General features: G+C 39.0%; 1 protein-coding gene across 1 annotated transcript in view; it reads left to right on the top strand.

Annotated features, from left to right (window-relative positions):
- The window catches only part of TACR1 (tachykinin receptor 1), a 224,216-nt gene that overhangs the window by 142,135 nt on the left and 62,003 nt on the right, over positions 1–20,078 (top strand). Inside the window, exon 4 of the mRNA XM_039852507.1 lies at positions 14,108–14,302. Coding sequence (XP_039708441.1) covers positions 14,108–14,302 — 195 coding nt within the window. The remainder of the gene's footprint in view (positions 1–14,107; positions 14,303–20,078) is intronic.

Genomic DNA, 20,078 nt, shown 5'->3' with positions numbered 1-20,078 from the left:
AGCACTGAGCCTCTGAAAAGACACCATGGTGCCTTTGGGCATGAACCATTACAAAGATGCAAGGGACATGGATGGACCTCAAGATAATCATGTTAAGCGAAATAAGCCAGACAGAAAAAGTTGAAAATCATATGAATCACTTATATGTGGAATATAAACCTAAAAGCAACAAATGAACAGGACAAACAAATAGAGACTCATGGACATGGACTATAGACTAGTGGTTACCAGACGGTAGGGGATGAAGGGAGGGGGGAGGTAGACGGGGTAAAGGGAGGCAAATATGTGGTGACAGAAAGAAATCTAACTATGGGAGGTGAACACAGTATAAATATGTATATGCCTGATTGTTAAAGCGTACAGCTGAAACTTATTGGATTTCATTAACAAATGTCACCACTAAAAACAAAAAAATAAATAAATAACTTTTTAAAAAGATGCGAGGGGAGACTGACCACATGTCCTGTGCCTACTGTGCATCGGGCTCTGTCTGTTCCCTTCTCACATTATCGCAGTTAACCATCACTACCCAGTAAATAATGCCTGTCTTTCTTTACAAGGAGAAAAATGAGACTCTGAGAAATCACTTCTAGAGAGTAAGTCATTGAAAAAACAACAAGTAAGAACAAGGGGCAGGGAGAAAGAGGTGTGTTCCGTGCCGGGAATTTCATGGGAGAAGGAAAGTTATAACTCAGACAGGAGGGGCTCCAGTGCGGGGGAAGGCAGACTGAGACAGCCCTACATCACCAACCAGATAGGCCACAGGGTGGTCTATAAATACAGGCCTGGGGAGTGTTTACTTTCTGGAAAGTATGTTTCTCTCTCTCAGGCTCTCGTTCTGTTTGGCAGCCCTGGTCCCAGCATCCTTCACATGTTCCCTAACATCATCTCTGGGCACTTTTACCAGCAGAGGCCACAAGACTGTGTCCTTCCTCACTCAATCCTCTTCTTTATTTTTTCATCAGCATCTAGAGGGAGCAAACTCAGAGGCCAGCATCTTCTTGCTTAATCAAGGGAGCATTAAATCAATTAGCAGGTCATCACTAAGGGCTATGTTGGGTCTCGTCAGGTGCCATGGGATTCAAAAGAATAGAAGATGCAGGACTTGATTTTTACTGATAAGCATCTAATAAAATGTTAGATGTAATTATAAACAATTTCTTTTCAGGTCCCCAAACCTTTTTTATGTTATTGTCATCTTTTATAAACATTTTTTATAAACATTATAAATATCAATTATAAACATTTCTTTTCAGGTCCCCAAACCTTTTATATGTTGTTATCATCTTTTAGAAATTATGTGGCACACCGGTTTCCATAGATGTACATGCCAAGTCATTCTTCAAGGTCAAATTTAAATATCACTCCCACCGAGAAACTTCCCAGCCCAGGCTTGAATGGCCTCCTGTCTGCTCCATGCTTCTGACAGACCGTAGCTCTAATGAAGCTGTGCATGCTTTATTATCAAGGAAGTGTGTGCCACCCTCACTAGACAGACTACTCCTTCAAAACATAACTAGACTGAGCTGTGACCTGATACATAGAAGGGGGTCAAATAATGCTTATTGAATCAATGAAGAAATAAAAAGCAATGCAGGAAAAAGTATATAGATTTGCATGTGCAGACAAAAGAAGGTTGCACCCATTGCTGTGGTTGTGAGAGTCCTGGAGAGTCTGATTAAAAGCAAAACAAAGGCAGGGTGGAAAAAAAGGCAACGCAAACTCTCCAAAGCCAGACTGTCACATTTAAACCCAGCCCCACCACTTGCTAGATGAGTTAATTTCTCTGAGCCTCAATTTCCTCATCTAGAAAATGGGGGTCATAATAGTAGCCGAACTCAAAGAGCTGATGAAAGATAAATGAGTTAATATGCAGAAAGCACATAGAGGGGAGCCTGGCACTTCCCGAGCGTTCAATGTGTTAGCTATGTTTTTCTCATCTGGCATAGAAGTGGGAAATAGGTTTTCCCTTTATCTCCTCCTGTGTTATTTGAATTTTTACTCCAAAAAATTAGACAATAAAAAGAAAAAAGAAAAATAAGACAACGGAACTTTGGCTCTCAGCAAAAAGGAAGACTAGATATCCTAGCTGATGCTCTTGAAATTAACTAAAAAATTCTAGATAAGATATCACACCAAAACAAAACAAAACAAAAACAAAAACAAAACAACAACAACAAAACCTTATTGAATGAATTATCTCGCAAAAAAGTAGGGAATACTCAGGTCAAAATTTAAATGAAGACAGGATTTCAAAGTATTGGACAGAGCAGCTGAAGCTAGCTTTTTTCCTAAGGACAGTCAACTTGATTTTGACTCACAGGCTGCAGGGACAAGATAAAAAGCCTAGAACCTGTCCGATGTGGTTGTCTAGTGGGATACATTCTCTTACAGATGAGAAGCAAAGAGTTATACACTCAGTGTGAAAAAGAACTAGAAACAAATGCCTACCTTGCCAGGGTCTGCAAGGAAATTATCCATCTCGAACCTTAGTGTTGAATCAACAGAAAAAAAAAATCTCTCCTGAAAGTTTGCAACAGAAAAGGAGCCCTCACATGGGTATGCAGGCCAGATTCATATCAGTTTCTTGGTCTAAAAAAACCACATTCAAAAATCTAGTTCACCAAAAGATTTGTATGGAAGCACCAAAGTCCCTGAATTACCAAAGCCATCCTGAGAAAAAAGAACGAGGCTGCAGGCATCACTCTGCCCAACTTTAAATTATACAGCAAAGTGACAGTAATCAAATTGGCATGGTATAGGCAGCAAAACAGACACATGGACCAGTGGAACAGAATCGAGAGTTCAGAAGTAAACCCATATTTATATGGGCAAATAATTTTCAACAAAAAAGCCAAAAATATACAGTGGAGAAAGGAAACCCTCTTCAATAAATGGTGCTGGGAAAACTGGAAAGCCACATGCAAAAAAAAAATGAAACTAGACTGTTGTCTATCACCACACACCAAAATTAACTCAAAATGGATTAAAGACCTGAATATAAGACCTGAAACAATAAAATACATAGAAGAAAACATAGGAACTAAACTCAAGGACCTTGGACTTAAAGAAGATTTTATGAATTTGACCTCAAAAGCAAGGGAAGTAAAAGCTAAAATAAATTAACGAGATTACATCAAACTAAAAGGCTTCTGCTCAGCAAAAGAAACTATCCACAAAGTAAAGAGACAGCCATCCAAATGAGAAAATATATTTGCCAACAATGCCTCCAATAAGGGCCTAATATCCAAAATATACAAAGGACTCATACGACTCAATAACAACAAAAAACAAATGATCCAATCAAAAAATGGGCAGAGGACCTGAACAGACACTTCTCCCTAGAGGACAGACAAATGGCCAATAAATATATGAAAAGATGCTCAACATTGCTATTAGGGATTCACAAATCAAAACCACAATGAGATACCATCTCACACCTGTTAGAATGGCTATAATCAACAGGACAAGTGATAACAAATGCTTGAGAGGATATGGAGAAAAGGAACCCTCATACACTGCTGGTGGGACTGCAAATTGGTACAGCCACTATGGAAAACAGCATGGAGGTTCCTCAAAAAACTAAGAATTGATCTACCATATGATCCAGCAATCCCTCTACTGAGTATTTACCCCAAAGACTTGAAAACCCACATCCAAAAAGATATTTGCACACTGATGTTAATAGCAGCATTATTCACAGTGGCCAGGACATGGAAGCAACTGAAGTGTCCTACGATAGATGATTGGCTAAAGAAGCTGTGTTACATACAGACAATGGAATATTACTCAGCCATAAGAAGAGATGAAATACTGCTATTTGCAACAACATGAATGGACCTCGAGATAATCATGCTAAGCGAAATAAGCCAGACAGAAAAGGTTGAAAATCACATGATATCGCTCATATACGGGATATAAACCTAAAAGCAACAAATGAACAGGACAAACAAACAGAGACTCATGGACATGGACTATAGACTAGTGGTTACCAGAGGGTACAGGGTAGGGGAGGAGGGGGTAGGTAGACAGTTAAAGGTGGTCAAATATATGGGGGTAGAGGAAGGGTGAATTGGGTAAAGGGGATAAAATATATAGTAGCTGAAGGAAACTGAATTTTGGATGGTAAACACACAATAGAATATACAGATGTCAAAGTATAATGTACACCTGAAAATTATACAATGGTATTAACCAATGTTATTCCAATAAACTTAATTTAAAAAAAAATCTAGTTCACTATGATCCCGTCCTAGAAGTGCTCCCAGGTTCTTGGCAAAAACTATTGCAAGTCTTCTCTGAAGGAACCCACCTTCAACCCAGGCATCAATGAATTCTCACAAATAAAGTTCCAAGGAAGATAACGAGGATACAGTCAAAATGAAATAGATAATGAAACAAATCATAGTGAGAATCTGCAGAAGCTGACTCACAGATTTCAGCTATTAGAGTTAATAGAGACATGGAATATAAACTATGTTTATTATGTGTGAAGAAAGTTAACAGAAATTTGAAAATATGAGGAGCAAGTGAAAAATATAATGCCCGATCATGTTGAAAAATAAACAAACCAAAATTATAAAATTGAAAAATAATAAGAGTTGAAATGTAAGTCACTAGACAGATTGAGTGGTAGATTAAAAATGCGAAGAGAGAATTGGTAAACTGGAAGATTGATCCAAAAAATTATCCAGAATGCAACACAAAGACACACACACACACAAAAACACATTTACGAGACAAAACCAAGTTGTCTAAGTAGATAAATAAGTTTTCTTTGTGTTTCTTTTTAGTATTTTACCAAATTTCAATACTGAAAATTTGAAGTCCTACCCAATTACATACCAGTCCATTCTGATACTGAATATAAATTATGTACTAAAAAAAAAAAATGGAAGATCAAACAATTTTTCCCATGAGTCAAAATATTCCTAAAAGCAGTTTAAGAATTTCAAAATTATATTGTGCACACCATAAAGCTTTCATTGTTTACCTTGTGCAGTTTCTCTCTTGCTTTTATAAGGATAAATTTCAAATGTCTTTTTGTTTGCCAGATTTATATTCAAGAATTGCAGTCTCTAAAAGCTTCAGAAGCTAAAATTTTGGGGTACTTCATTGAAAACATTTTCATTAAAGGTTTTCAATTACGTTAAAACAAGATGCATCCAAAACTTATAGTACTCAGTTACAAAATGTTTATCACTATTATTTCAGTGAATTCACAGAACAGTTTGTCAAAGTCTCAAACACTTGTAAAATCCTACTGAAGTATATTTTTTTATTTGCCATCAACTTTATCACTAAAAAAATTTATCTCAATATTCTGTACTGCAAAACATTTTATAAATTTCAACAACTATAGCTTCTATTTCAATTGGTAAAATATCACGACTTGTTTGGACACAGTGGCAAATTACAGGTGTCACAACCTATTCCAAGTACATTCCTGTTCCATAGGCTTCTTAATTTAGTAAGGACATTATTTTTACCACATTGTATTCATATTAGTGCCAAAACAAAGCAATTTATCTTCACTATTGGAGTTTAAAATGGTAAGAGTCACAACGATGTCAGTTGTTTCACCTTCCAACAACTTTGAAACTGTGACTTGGAATAAAAAAGAACTGAATCATTATTGGAATTAACTGATTTCCTATTTGAAAAATCTGATGACACTGATATAAAATTAGAATCATTTAGCTATTTGCCAAGTTCTTCTTCTGCTAACTGAGCCAACATATTAATAGCTATCACTTGAACTTTTGTTTGTGCACAAGAAATATTGGAACTGAAAAAAAGTGAAATTAATTTAGAACAGTCATTTCATCGAAGTGAAAAGTCATGCGTCATAGGATGTTGGGCAAACACATCCTTTGCATTGCATATGTTAAATCAACGTCTTTGGACCCACTCTTAAAATAACTACTAACTTTTTGGCATAGATGTTGCCGCTTCTTCAGTAGATTTGTGTCTTCTGGTTTATACATGTTCAAATAGAAGGTAAATGGCTAAAATCCCTTTATGCAGGTTATACATCCATCGTTAACTTTCATGAAAAGTAGAAATCTAGTCCTTAATTTTTTGTTAAACATACACTTTTGTTTATTTATAACTTATTGCTGTCAAAGTATTGTTAACAAAGAAAACACTATCAATCAATCTATCAATCAAGTAGATAGTGTGGATTTGCACTGGACAATAAAAGGCAAAATCACCATAGCAAGAGTGCCCAAATTACTCTATACTCTCTATAGCAGGATTGCTCAGCTTCCATCCTGCTCCTGTTAGTGATTATTTTCCAGGCTTCCCACCAGACCTGCCATGGTCTGGTGATCTGGAGCATTGCAAGGCTGCAGGAAGAGGACACAGCATAACTAACTGGTAACCAGATGCTTGACAAGGCCAGCATCCTCCAATAATAGTTTCACCACTACCTGAGTCCAAGCACACCTCATTTTATCAGTGACTGTCCCCCTGGTGTACTTGAGTGGGAAATATGACCAGAGCCAGGATTAAGGTAAAGCAAGTTAGGCACTCACCTGGGGTGCAAAACTTAAGAGGGTACAAAAAATTTGGCAATCAAGACAAATAATATTTTAATATAATATTTTAAAATATCAAAATTAATTCAAAAAATCTATGCTGAGCTAAATATCAAAATTTTCAACAAAGGCAAGATTCAACACTGCACTTGTGCAGCCCTAACAGCGAATGCCTCACTCACCTCACTCCAGTGCCAGCCCATGGATCCTGCCTTGATGGACTGAATGAAGGAGACCTGCGAGGGAGGAGAGACTGCCATGAGGAGGGGGAGGCAGGAACATGCCATTGTCCCAAATCCCCACCCTTCTGTCTCAGGTGCCCCTGCTTTACATTTTCTGCTTACTGAGAGTAACAGTCAAGCCCATGGTCATCTGAAAACATGCTTGTCACTCTGGGGAAGTGGATGGCAGAGAATCAGGAAAATTCTAAACACGCCTGTGTGAGAACATGGCGATCTCTATATAGCCCACTAGGCCTGATGAAATGGGCATTTCAGCCCTACAAGAAATACATCTTTGGTATTGTTCACACAAAGTTCAGAATTGGTCAGAAGAAAACATTAATTAACTTAGTATCGAGGCCACGCTGCACGATAAGACGAAAATTCACCCCATTGCCAATGATGGCCAATTACATTTTCCTACCTAGCTGACCAGAGGGTTATTTATGACAGCAAGGCCAAAATGCACAGTGCTGACCATGCCCTAAATGTGACCTTCCTTTCATTGTTAAGTTGCCACTAAAACCGTAAAGTTCAATCGATGCAATTCTTTTTTTTTTTTCCCCCTCGTTAGTAATTAAAATCTCAAAGAAGTTACATTCTAAACTTCTCTCTGCAATTTGCTTTTGACTCTGCCACTGGAGCTAAAGTGGCCCCATCAGCATTTCCCAAATCAAATCTCTATACACCTTTCTCATGTGTCATTATACTTTGAGCTTTAGTTCCAAGTGCCAACAATGGGAATGTTATAGAGGACTAGAGTTTGTAAGTGGCATCATCCTGTGATCCAGGAGACAGTTATTGCCGTGTGTGTCTGTCCCATGCATACTAGCACAGGCTCAGGACCGGTGTCTCAAATGCAAGTATGAAGACTCTTGACAGGAGGAATCAGTGGTTAGAGGTCTGCCAAGCTACTAAGTGGCTTTAATCAGTCCTTAGTAAGAGCCTCCAGGCTGGGGAGGAAAAAGTGTATTATTTCTCCTACCTTACATCGCTCTGTGGACTTGCCATCATTTCTCTTCTCAGTTAGAAAAGACGCATGTTCTGTCCTCTTGCTCCACCCCAGGTAGCCCCACCCCCAGGCCCACCACCGAGGGGTTGGATTTCTATCGTGAATCATTGACTTCTCAAGATCAGCTGACTGATACTCCAGGTGTTGGTGCTTCTCAATGGTAACTGTCTGCCCGCCCAAATCTGGCCCACCTCTGCTGACAGAAACACTAGGGTGTAACAATACTTAGTTTGGCTCCACACATCTAAGATTCATTTGATGGCAAATCTATCATGTTAGCTATCTTTAACCATTTCTAGATGGTGTTTAGAATGGCTACAAGCTTTTCCTTGATATTTTTCACAGCGACTGAATCATAGACTTTTCTTATAACACACCTCAGTTGACAGAAAAAAAACAGGAGATCATTAGATCATTGGTATATTTTTCTGTTCTAAAGGCTGAGTCATCAGGGTTCAGGGTGTTTTTTAGGTATAATTTACCTACAGTGAAATGCACTGTACCTCAGTATAAGTTCAGCGAGATTTCATGAAAGCATACCACTCAAGTTACCTGTGCCCTTATAAAATACAAAATATTTCTATCCCCCCAAGAAATTCCTTCATGCCCACTCCTACTCAATCTCTGCCCCACCCTAAGCAATTGGGGTTCTGGTTGCTATCACCACAAATTAGGTTTGCCTGTTCTAGAACTCCATGTAAGAAGAATCACTAATACACATTGTTTTCTTGCCTGGTTTTTTCAACTCAACATAACGTTCTTTGATATCCATATTGTTGGATGTGTGTGTTCGTAGTTTATTCTTTTTACTGTCATTCCATATACCATTGTATGAATATACCACATTTTGTTTACCCAGTTGCATATTTATGGACATTTGGATTATTTCTAGATCTTGGAAATTATAAAGAGTTATGAATATTTCTGACTATATTCTGACAAGAGGCAGCTGACCACCTTACTGAGTGCTTGTGGGCTGTAAGATTTATCCTGGAGAGTCTATATCTGAATCATCTTTAAACCACATGGGTTCTTCTTTAATCATATGTGTGGGGGCAGACCAGCTTGGACAATGGTCAGTTACATCCCCTCCTTCAGTTCATTCTAAATTGTCGCAGGTTCTTGGTTCCATCTGTCTTTGCATCCACTTCTTATAGTCTTATTGACTGTGCCCTTGCTGTCAGCTGGCACTTTTTTTAATGAGTCCACTGACAATGCTATGAATCTGCATTGGGCTTAGAGCTCAAACTTGTGCTTTATAAAATTGTGGATAACACAGCAGTGAGGGGCTCTGCTATTACCAAAAATGTTTTGGTAGTGTGCAAATATTCTATTATCTCTGTTGGCCTCTTTGGTTATAGTTTTGTGAGCTTGAGCTTAGTCGAATAGACAAAGTTGCTGGTCAAGTGATCTGGCTAAATGAGGTCCCTAGATTTTGAAGATTAAATAAGTGTCCTGGAAGAAAACACCGACTGATGGAATGTTAGTGATCTCAAGTAGAAAGACTGTGCTCCCTGACAAAGAAGGGAGTAGGGAGTGAGAAGTGGAAGGGGAAAGGATGGAGCAACATTTTTTTCAGAGGAAGAGCCAGAGAATGATACCAGAAAGACTGAATTCTGCAGAGTTCCCAACATCCTGGTCAATGCAGAAGTTAGTCAACTAATACTTGCTGAGAATTTATTTCAGGGTTTAATGTCAAAAGTTAGGAAATTCTGACAACCCAGGTCCAGTAAGGTCACTCGTATAGGATGATCCTGGCTGTCTGTATAACAGAAACCACTGAGCAATAATTATTCTTACATAATAGTCTTGACACATGTTCAGACTGGAAGGAATAAAGTTATGCATATGCATTTCTCCTACTGCATTTATTTTCATTCAAAAACCATTTATGGAGCCCTGCTATGTGCCGATAAATTTGCATATTTATTTATTCAATTAAGCTTTCATCAAGTTTTCACTACATCCTAGGCTGAGGGAGGCCAAGGATATCAGCGTGAATAAGTCAAAGCAACTGCCATCCTCAAAGTATCTGTGAGCCATGAAGATAGAAGAATACATAGATATGCAAATAGATAAATAAAGTGAAGTGTAGTCGGCACAAGGTTAGAGATCTTCACATCAGTAAAGGCAGGGCACTGAACCCAGCCACAAAGACATGATGACTGGGTCAAGCCATGAAAATAAATAGGAACCAGCCAGGTGGAAACAGGAGGATAAACATTCCAGGCTGAGCGATAACTATATTCCAACAAGAGGCAGCTGACCGCCTTACTGACTGCTTGTGGGCTGTAAGGTTTATCCACTCGGTGAGCTTCAGTCTTGGATACCTGTGTGTCAAATAGGGCCAAGTTCAGCCTACCACCTGTTTTTGAAAATAACATTTTATTGGCACACAGTCATGCCCAATAGTTGCCTTGTCTGTGACTGCTTTCACACTATAAAGACAGAGCTGAGTAGTTACAACAGAAACCGTATGGGCCACAAAGCTTAAAATATTCGCTACCACTTTGCAGAAAAAAAAAAATATCTACCCTTAAACCAGAACATAGTGGCCATGCTCTCAGCTATCACCACTCCTGGTCATTTGAATTCAGAAACATGATCCATTAAAGGAGACTTGAACCAACACAGGAGAAAATGAGTGGGGCTAAGAGAGAGTGGGGACTGGAACTGGAAGGGAAAGACTGTGTAAGAAGGGCAGGCTGCGACGGATCTCCGGTGGAAGAAAGGCGCCTTCTGTACCAGAAGGGCTGGTACAGGAGGAAGTTACGAGGGTCCTGCACTTGTCAAAAGATTGGGATTCTTTTTCACAGCAAGGTTGTTTCACTCTGCCTTTTAAAACACTGTGCAGACTTACATTTTGCCAAATTCAAGGGACTTTATGGAGAGTTCTTTTTATAAAGCATAATCATGCATGAGGAAGACAGCACCTTGGGTTTTTCAGCGGGGAGGCCACATAAAATTCAAATCAGAGCCAATGGCCCTCCGTGGGACTGGAACGACCGGAAGTGGAGAATGTAATCCACATCTCACACAGCCTCCGGACCCCTGTCTCCGGCAGCCTGATGATTAATGCGCAAACTAGAAAGACGTTTCATTGACCGCCTCCTAGTCCCATGAGCACAGTGCAGTCGATAAATATTTATTGAGTGTATTTTCCTAGGGCTTACAGCACTTGCTCCGTGATAACTTATAATCTAATAAGCAATAATTGTTCAGGGTGGTTACGAATATATATTAATGTACGTTAATGGAACCCAAGCCAGGAATAGGCAGTAGAAAAGAAAATATGCTTCCATCTGCAGATGAGGTATCCAAATGGTACTAGCTTTGGGGTAAATAAGAAAGAAGCACGTCGCACAAGCCCCAGAAGTAAGGATCGCAAGAGAGAGAAGAAGAAAGAAAAAAGAAAGGAAATTTATAAATGGCTGTATTTTGAACAAATAAAAATATATATACTTTTTAAAACTAATCTTTTTTACTCTCTCTGGCTTTATGTGGATAATACTTCCATCTGTCACTGAAATGGCTCCTACACTTGAATAACGGCAGAGAGTTAACTGAAATGGGCTCCCAAATTGCAGTTTTTTGCAGTAAAGATAAAATATGGCTTTCTGCCACCCATTTGGAGCTGCAGCACCAATATACTGATACAATCTCCCTTTAGCTCCAGTCGCATTAGATTCCAAATGGTGTATCACCAACTTGGGCACGGGGATGGGTATCAGGGTACGTTTATTTAAGATTGAGCACTTATCCTGAGTTAAAAGCAAATTAAAATATTGCATTTGAGATAATACTTAAAAGGGGCAATGTAATTACCACATCCTCCCCTGTGCATCCTCTTTAATTTCCCGAGAAGCCTGAGAATGCACAGCCGCAGTGAGAGCAGCAGCCCGGGTGGTGCTGAAGAGGAAAGGCATCTTCATGGCTGCGAGTCCAGCTGTGAAGAGTAAAGATTTTGCCCATGGGAAAGGATCCAATAAGCAATCCTACAATTTTAATGCAAACACTCAGAGACTCTGGCCATGATCATCCAGGTCTAGCCCTACGCCACATTGGAAAGAGGACAAAGATAGTGGTTGCACAAGTCTACCTCTGTTGACTCTAATTTTGAGGTTCCCCATCCATCACAACCCCATGACTGAAGAAGAAATTGATGCTTTATTGTTGTCAGACAGCAAGAAAGAGGCAGATCCAGGAGGAAAGTCAAGACTTCTCAGGGTACTTTTCCGGAGGCCACCCAAGGGATGACAGGTCATCAAGTCTATAGTATACAGGACCTCTCTTGGAAGTAGCTGTGGCCCCTTGGAGTAACCTAAAGAAGACAGGCAATGCTTGATTCACAGCATCTTAAGAGTTGTTTTGACCTTTTGACACTATGTAGACGGCAGTTGAGTCATAGGTTGTATGGCTGCCAACTCAACCAGGGAAACTTACCCAGAGATTTACAAATTACTACTCAGCGCCACCACAATATCTTTTTCAAGTCTCTTCCTTCAGCTTTATCTCTTGACTTCAAGATCACTTACTCGTTTAGAAAAAAAAAAATGCAGAAGGACAAGATCCTGGGGTTTCCTTCCTGGAGGTTATCATCAGATCTGATGATATATGTAAAAGGCTAATCTGAGGCATCCTGATATCCAGCCTCCATACACTGAACACCTTCAGTGGCCTTGCTCTTAGAAACCAGAGAAGGAAAGTCTAAATTCCTAGCAAGAAATGTAGGAAAGGTATTCTAAAGTGTTGGATTCTAAAAGGAGAAAGCCTTCGTGAAAACTGAGCCATCAAGCTTCCTGGACAAGAAGTCCAGAGAAGGGAAGGATGCTCTGAATGCTTCCTGCCTTCCAAGCCGGATACTCAGCAGGTTCGCCCCAAACCCAGCTCTGCACATCTCCTACTCTCCTGCAATGATCCACCTGCTGTTCCAAGGCTTGATTACCTCTGCAGCCTCCTAAAGGCTCTAAGGTACTTATCGGATTACCACTGGAGGTCATGGATTCTACTGTCATGCTAGGGCTGCTTATTTATGTGCCTATTCTCTCTGGAGAAATTAGAAGCTCAGTGTCCGGAAGGAAACGCTGTGTTCTGCATGCAGCAGGTGTCCAGTGTGAATAAATTGAATGCATACGGAATGAAATTGCTTGTCACCCTGGCCCCAGTTCTGGCCTAGAGACTCTAGGAGTCCAAAGAGTGTAGGAAAAGATTTATGTGGGATTCTGCAGAGGCAGCTGGCAGCTGTGCGGCTAACTGCTCCTTTCTGGTGTCCATTGACCATTTTGTCCCATGGAAGCCAGGAATACCTGCATATCAGAGATTCAAATGTGCGATTCTGAGGTTTTTTTCAGATAATATTCATATAAGACATAATTCCTTCTCTGAAAAAAAAAAGCATGCACATTTTAAGGGATGAATCCATAAATGTTGCAAGAAAAATACACAAAAGAATGTCTTTTCAAATGGAGGCAGAATTGATGTGATTATAATGGATATGAAATGCTGATTAAAATATTTATTATTCCTTAAAGATCTGCTGCACCTCAGAGGCTGCACGCAAATTCAAACACATAGACACATGCATTAAGTGCCTGGTCCCAGGTGTCAGGAGATGGAGATTCAGGCTCCAGGCACTAAGTGGTTGTTCTCTCTGCTTTCCCCTCCCCCTTCCTTCAAGGAGGTGTCATGTACTCTGGCTTTTGATTTGCAGTGTCTGTCTCAGCAGGAAGAGACTGCCTTTCTCCTCATAAAAAGTCTTGTTAGCCACACTCTGATGTCTAGATGTCCAAAAAATTAATGAGGATTTCTCCAGGAGCTGTTGTTTTTTGCTGGCTTTAGGCCACTGCTTTCTCATACATACGCAAATTGTATGGGTCTAGGTAGAAGCGCTAGCCTTTTAATTTGCCACAAGAGGACTTTAAAAGATACTATTTCTGTAACCATTATTCTTTAATCTAAAAAGAATAAAGATAGGCGCTATATTGAATAACTTTACAGTTTTTTCTAATTCCACTTTCAGCCACTGACCTTACTTGGACATGGTGTCCCTAGTGTGAGCATTGCTATGATGAAAATTTCTCTCGTAGAATGTTGCTAGATGGGTTCTGAAATAATTAAAAATATGGCTGATTTTTCTTATGAATTTTAGCATTTTATGTCATAAGAGTCATAAAACTTAAGGACAGAACATGAGAAAAGTATCAGAAAATAGTTGTAAAAATCACCAGGAGTCAAGGGTTTCCGGGAATTTTTCATTGTCAAGAACAAGGCATAATCACTAATGTAGATTTTGGTGACTAAATCAGAACTCTGTCTTTTCTTCTCTGTTCCAGGTACATGGCCATCATCCATCCCCTCCAGCCCCGGCTGTCGGCCACAGCCACCAAAGTGGTCATCTGTGTCATCTGGGCCCTGGCTCTCCTGCTGGCCTTCCCCCAGGGCTACTACTCGACCACAGAGACCTTGCCTAACAGGGTGGTGTGCATGATCAAATGGCCAGAACATCCCAACAAGGTTTACGAGAAAGTGTGAGTACAAGCGACTCCCAGTGCCCCCTTTGCCCTTCCATGCTCCTTCTTCCTTTCCGCATTCTTTTGTCAGTCAGTGTATCTGTAAGCATCCTTCAGTACCACTCTGATATGAGGTTGATGTGTCCATAGTTATCATAGGACTATTATGTCCTAAATACTATTCTGGACTTTGAAATAAAATTAAAACAAACAAATAAAAACATAAGACCTAGATACTATTAAAGCAGACCCTTTGGATGGCCTTCCATATCCTTCCTGCTTTTTACTAGTGACTTTGCCCTGCAGTGTCTGCATGTCTTTGCCTGGGAACTTCCTCCTAAGTTACAGAATGCCACTCTGCCTTCTTGCACAGCACACCGGAGGGTGGAGGACTGATGAGAGTTGCGTATGAAAACACCAGCTCCCTCACCCCACAGATGAGAAGCCTCTGAGGCGTGTGTTTTGCACTGTGTCCAGGGGTTCCTCTTGGGATTAAGCTACAGTCGCCTGATGGCAGCGGCTCAATGATGTACCTGTGTCAGCCACTTTCCCTTCTTTGTACCATGCCCCACTCCCCACTGGCGTTTATTTCTCAAGTTACTTGCACTTGAATCTTTATCTCAAGATCTGCCGCTGGGGGAAACCAAACAAAATGCTTATCTTCCAGGATTTTACAGTCGGAGAAATGAGACATACACGTGTAAAATGCACGGGAAAGCAAGGCCAGCACATTGAGAACTTACGAGTTACACGTTCCTTACAGGGCAGGCCTGCTTATATTCCAGGGGTCTGAATGATGATATGTAGGGTTTTCCAAAGCTATCCTTGTAATTTTCTCCAAGAGGCAACACTGAAATGGCTTATTCTTTGTTTAGTTCTGCTCAAATGAGCAGCGAGATGACATTTATAATATCATCAGTTTCCTGTACTCAGAGCGCTTTGATACTGTGGGCCTTTTAAAAAATCCTCTATAATTCTCCAGTCTTGGGTATATTGTGTGAATTGTAGAACAACACTGATGTTAAAATCAGCAGATCTCAGTTGTAATGACAAGGTTACCAGTTACTAGCTATGTGACTGGGCAAGGATCAGTTTCTCCTCGTTAAAATGGCAGATGATAAGGCACTGGTTCCCATAAACAACTGCTGTGAAGAGCAAATAAGATAATGTTCCTCACATGTAAATGCCATACAAAAGGTAAGATATTGTTATTGAACCAAATTCATCAGACAGCAATATAACCATTATAGACCTTTGAACTTATTAAAATGGTAAAGTGAGACACTATACCTGTCAGCCCCCAAGGTTTGAGAGTCCAAAAGCCTGTTGCGTACTGTTGTCGTGTCCTGGAACGTTCCAGGGAACAGGAAAGCTGCTTGCCAGAAGGCAGTACATAAAGCTCAGACTTCGCCTTCCAGATGCAAACAGTGAGATTTAATCAATCAAGCCATGGGGGGGATTAATGCTCAGTCTAGAAGGAGATAGAAAATTATTTTTTCAAATGAAACTACAAGCCTGAGCAGAGTCTCAGCGGAGAAAAAAAATAGCTTTACAAGCTGTACAGGACACATGAACACGTTCGAGCCAGAAGGTTCCCTCAAAAGGGAAAAAGTATATATATAAAAACCTAGCCCTCTGAATCAAAGCTTATTCCAAACTGCTTTGAAAACTGCCATCGACTTCATGGACGTTCTTAGTTGTCATGATCTTTTCAAAGTCTGATCACCTTTCCACAAATTTTATTTCAAATACACACAGTTCTTTTATTTTTCAACAAATTCAAAGTTTAACTTGGAAATAAAGGCTCATTTTCTCACAGGTTTCTGGGGTATTGTCCAAGAAATTAGTGTTTTATTTTTGAACATGTTGATGTTTTATGCTTATTAATGACTAGAAAGCCCCTTTGAGAATCAACACAGTGTGTCGAGTCTCAAATTGTCTTTTTCCATGCTTTGAGAATTTCTGGTAGCTGCTATTGTATGCATGGTTAGGTTTGTCATCATGGTTTATCTCATGATTTTACCCTAAAAAAAAATGAGTCTGGATTAAGAGTCTCTGATTTTATCTACTCAATATGTATAAAATGTTTATGGATGCAGTAGTAAATTGAAAGAGTCCATATCTGCCATTCACATATCAGTTGTGATGCAGACAAAATCAAGTGCATAGTAAGCATCAGTAAACCTATTTTCTGTTTGTCAGTATTCTTCATAATCGTTATGATATAGTTTTAGGGAATTTAAGTTTTACCATCTCTAAACTAACTACTTAATTATACTCTCTTCTGCAAGAATTGATTGCCATTTCCACGGCACACCTTAATCCCAAATTCAAAACCGGAAGGAAACTTTGTTTTGAGGCAGTATAACAATTAGCATAAGCGCACGAGCTTTGTAGTTAGATGAGGGATCAACTTCCAGCCACATCCCTCACTAGTTGAGTCATAATGGTTATTCCAGACTCTAAGCCTAACAGTACTTTCCACACAGAGTTATTGAGAGAAGTAAGTAAGATACATACTTAGCCCATGTTAAGAGTCTGGTGAATGTTAAGTACTGTCATTAGCATCACTCATTGATCTGGATGCACGGGCAGATGACTGGCAGCAGGTAGTTTGGCGAGCTGATGCTTAGGCTCAATTTGTCTGATGAATAATTTGTGCCAGCTAATTACATAAAAAAGGTTTTCTGAAAAATCTTAAATTTCTACATTTGCCCTCTGGCTGCATGGTGAACCCCCAATCCTGATTATTAATCGTTTAGACTCTTTAGTAATAGATGGATTAAATTAAGCATTATTAAAGAAAGGCAATCCAATAAAAGAACAGGCAAAAGTTTTGAACCTGCACTTCACAAAGAGAAATATCTAAATGACCAATAAATATACAACAAGGCACACAATTTCATTTGTCACCAATGCAAATTAAAACTATAATGAGATTTTACTACACACTCATTTAACTATAAATGTTAAGAAGCCTGACTAAACTAAGCACTTAAGACTTTGGGTGAAGATGAGGAACAATGAGAACTTTGTTGACTACTAGAAGAAGTATACATTGATAAAACCACATTGGAAAACATTTTGTAGTATCTAGAAAAGAAGATGCTTATTTATGCCTTATAACACCCCAATCACTCAGAGGTAATTACCCTAGAAAAACTCATGCATCTATGCACCCACATACATCTAGCATACTGTTCATATTATCAACATTGTTCTTTATTCCCCAAACTGAAAATATTCCAAACGTCCATCATCAGTAGGATGAATGAAATATCATGGTACAAGCATGTAATAGAATTCTATATAGTTAATAGAATAAACAAAATGTAGCTCCATGCAATGTAGATGACTTATAAACAAAGTTTTAAAGCAAGCAAAATGAAAGTACGTCTTTCAGAGGACTTAACAAATGCAAGCAAATTAGTCACCACGAAAGTGAGGGCCGTGATTACCTCTCATGGGAGGGAAAGGAGTATGATCAAGAAGGGATGCTCAGAGGACCTGAGGAAACGGCATTGTGTTCTTGAGCTCAGTGGTAGTAGCATGAGCGTTTGCCTAAAACTTACTCATTATACCAGGTAATTTGATTTATGCACTTTTTCTGGTATGTATGTTTCATGTTTTTTAACATAAAATTAAATTCTATTTAAAGAAGTTTGCTTTTACAAGCTCTCAAGAGATTGCTTTCATTGGGGTAACCCCAAAAGTTTCTCCATAAGAAATTATCTTCCGAGGTCTGGGGCTTTGCCTGGGATGACATGTCAGTTCATAAAGAGCTTCTCTATTCCTTTTTTCAGCTACACAGTACTCCATATTATAAATATGCAATGTTATTTAACCAGCCACTTTGGGTGGACTTTGGATTGTCTCCAGCTTTTTGCTATTAAAGAGTGCTGTCATCAATAATCTCTACATATATCGTGCAAAGCTATCTGTAAAGTAAAACTTCCAAAACTGAAATTGCTGAGTCAAAGATACATACCATTTAATTTTGATATTTGCCCTCTATATGGGATTGTACTAATTTACATTCCCACCAGCAATATAGCAGAGTCCCTAGTTCTCCACCGCCTCATCATATTGTCAAGCTTTTAGATTTTGGCCCATTATAGTTAAAATTTGCATTTCTCTTATTAGGAGTAAGGTCGAACATCCTTTCATAATTTAAGAGTCTTTTGTATATATATCTTATAATCTGCTTATTTCATTTACCGTATCATAAACTATTTCCTATGTCATTAAACATGTTTCTACAACTTGATGTGACTATATACACACATATGTGTGTATGTGTACATAGATAATAATTACTCCAGTGGTTTATCTTAGCTGACTAGCAAGGTAAAACACCAGACTTCAACTGAGCTCTTCCTAGCTACATCCCTAGATCTTAAGGGGACTGGTTCAGTGTCCTCTGCCACCCTGTTTATGTTTACATTCCACAGTTATAGAAAATTACACTAACATCATAACATTCATAAAAGTGGACACTTGGGCTTGTAATTAATGCAATATTATTATATTTTGTCATTCCGTCCTGCAATAATTAGCAACACGACAACTTAGCTGTGGTTACTCTTGTGAAATCGTGACACTACCCAGGAACTCTTATAAAGGTGGAGTCGATTGGCTGGTGAGGAAGAAAGATTTCATGAGTAACCAAAAATGACTCTTCTTGGTGGAGACAAAAGCTCTGTGAAAGAAAGATGAAAATATAAAGAAGAAACATTTGGCCTTGCAAAATGCATCGACCTCCCTGCTCTATTAAAACTAGGAGGAGTGTGCTATAGCTTTCCAAGTTATTCGTGGTCAAGCCCACTCCTGAGGATGCCGTACAGGCCTTCAGGTTCCAATCAATGGTCCAGGAAGGTTCTAGGGCAACACTCTGAGGACGAGGAAGATGAACGAGCCAACATTTATTTATCAGAGGGTTCACCACTAAGGCCGAGAAAAAGTCTGTAATGAGGATGAAAAATGAGAAAGACATCCGAAAGAATGAGATTTAAAAAGCCTGAGGAATTTCATCTTCCCTGAATCATTTATTAATATTGGTCATATGTCATTTTCTGTTAATTAAACTTCTTTGTACATAATTTTGTGGTAGATTTTAGCATGAAGTAAGACATGCCTATTCTGAATTCCAAATATTACCGATACACTGGGAAAGGAGGCTAGTTCAGAAAATAGTGTCCTCATGGCTCTAATTACCTGGAGAGTTTGTGGACATGCACACAAATGTAGATACATTAACTCTACTATAATTCTCTATAAGTACCAGTTATAACAGAAAACTAGAAAAATATGCCATTGTCATTATTTGCAGCATTTTGTCTTTTGTATGTTATGATCCATCATCAGAAATTAGCTGAAATTTTTTATTCATACATATTCTTTACTTTCATTAATAATAATGATGATAATAAAAATGAAAATTGAAAGTCATTTAACCAACAGAGTAAGAGGGAGAAAGGAAACATTAGAAAATGTTTTACTTCTCAAATTTTCCATGTTCTTGGTTATTCACAAATAAGAAAAGAGAAGTGTGGATCCTTTGCAGAGCTGCTTTAGGCCTTGGCCAAAGGTCTGTCAGCATAGTTGTATTACAAGATTGATTGTTTATGTCAGCTGTTGTAATTAATCTCCTTTCCTGACACCTAACGCATTTATAGATATAGCCCAGGGCTCCTAATGGTCATCATTATTAATGAAAAAGTTAAACCAAAAATGAAAAGTGCCTTGACACTTTAGGAAAAACAAGCCCTTAACCCAGACTCCCAGAAAGAAATTA

Source organism: Pteropus medius, unplaced genomic scaffold (genome assembly GCF_902729225.1).
Source record: "Pteropus medius unplaced genomic scaffold, Ma_sr-lr_union100, whole genome shotgun sequence".
Classification (NCBI taxonomy): Eukaryota; Metazoa; Chordata; class Mammalia; order Chiroptera; family Pteropodidae; genus Pteropus; species Pteropus medius.
The sequence above is the reverse complement of the archived record's forward strand: the minus strand, read 5'-3'. Positions and strand labels throughout refer to the sequence as shown.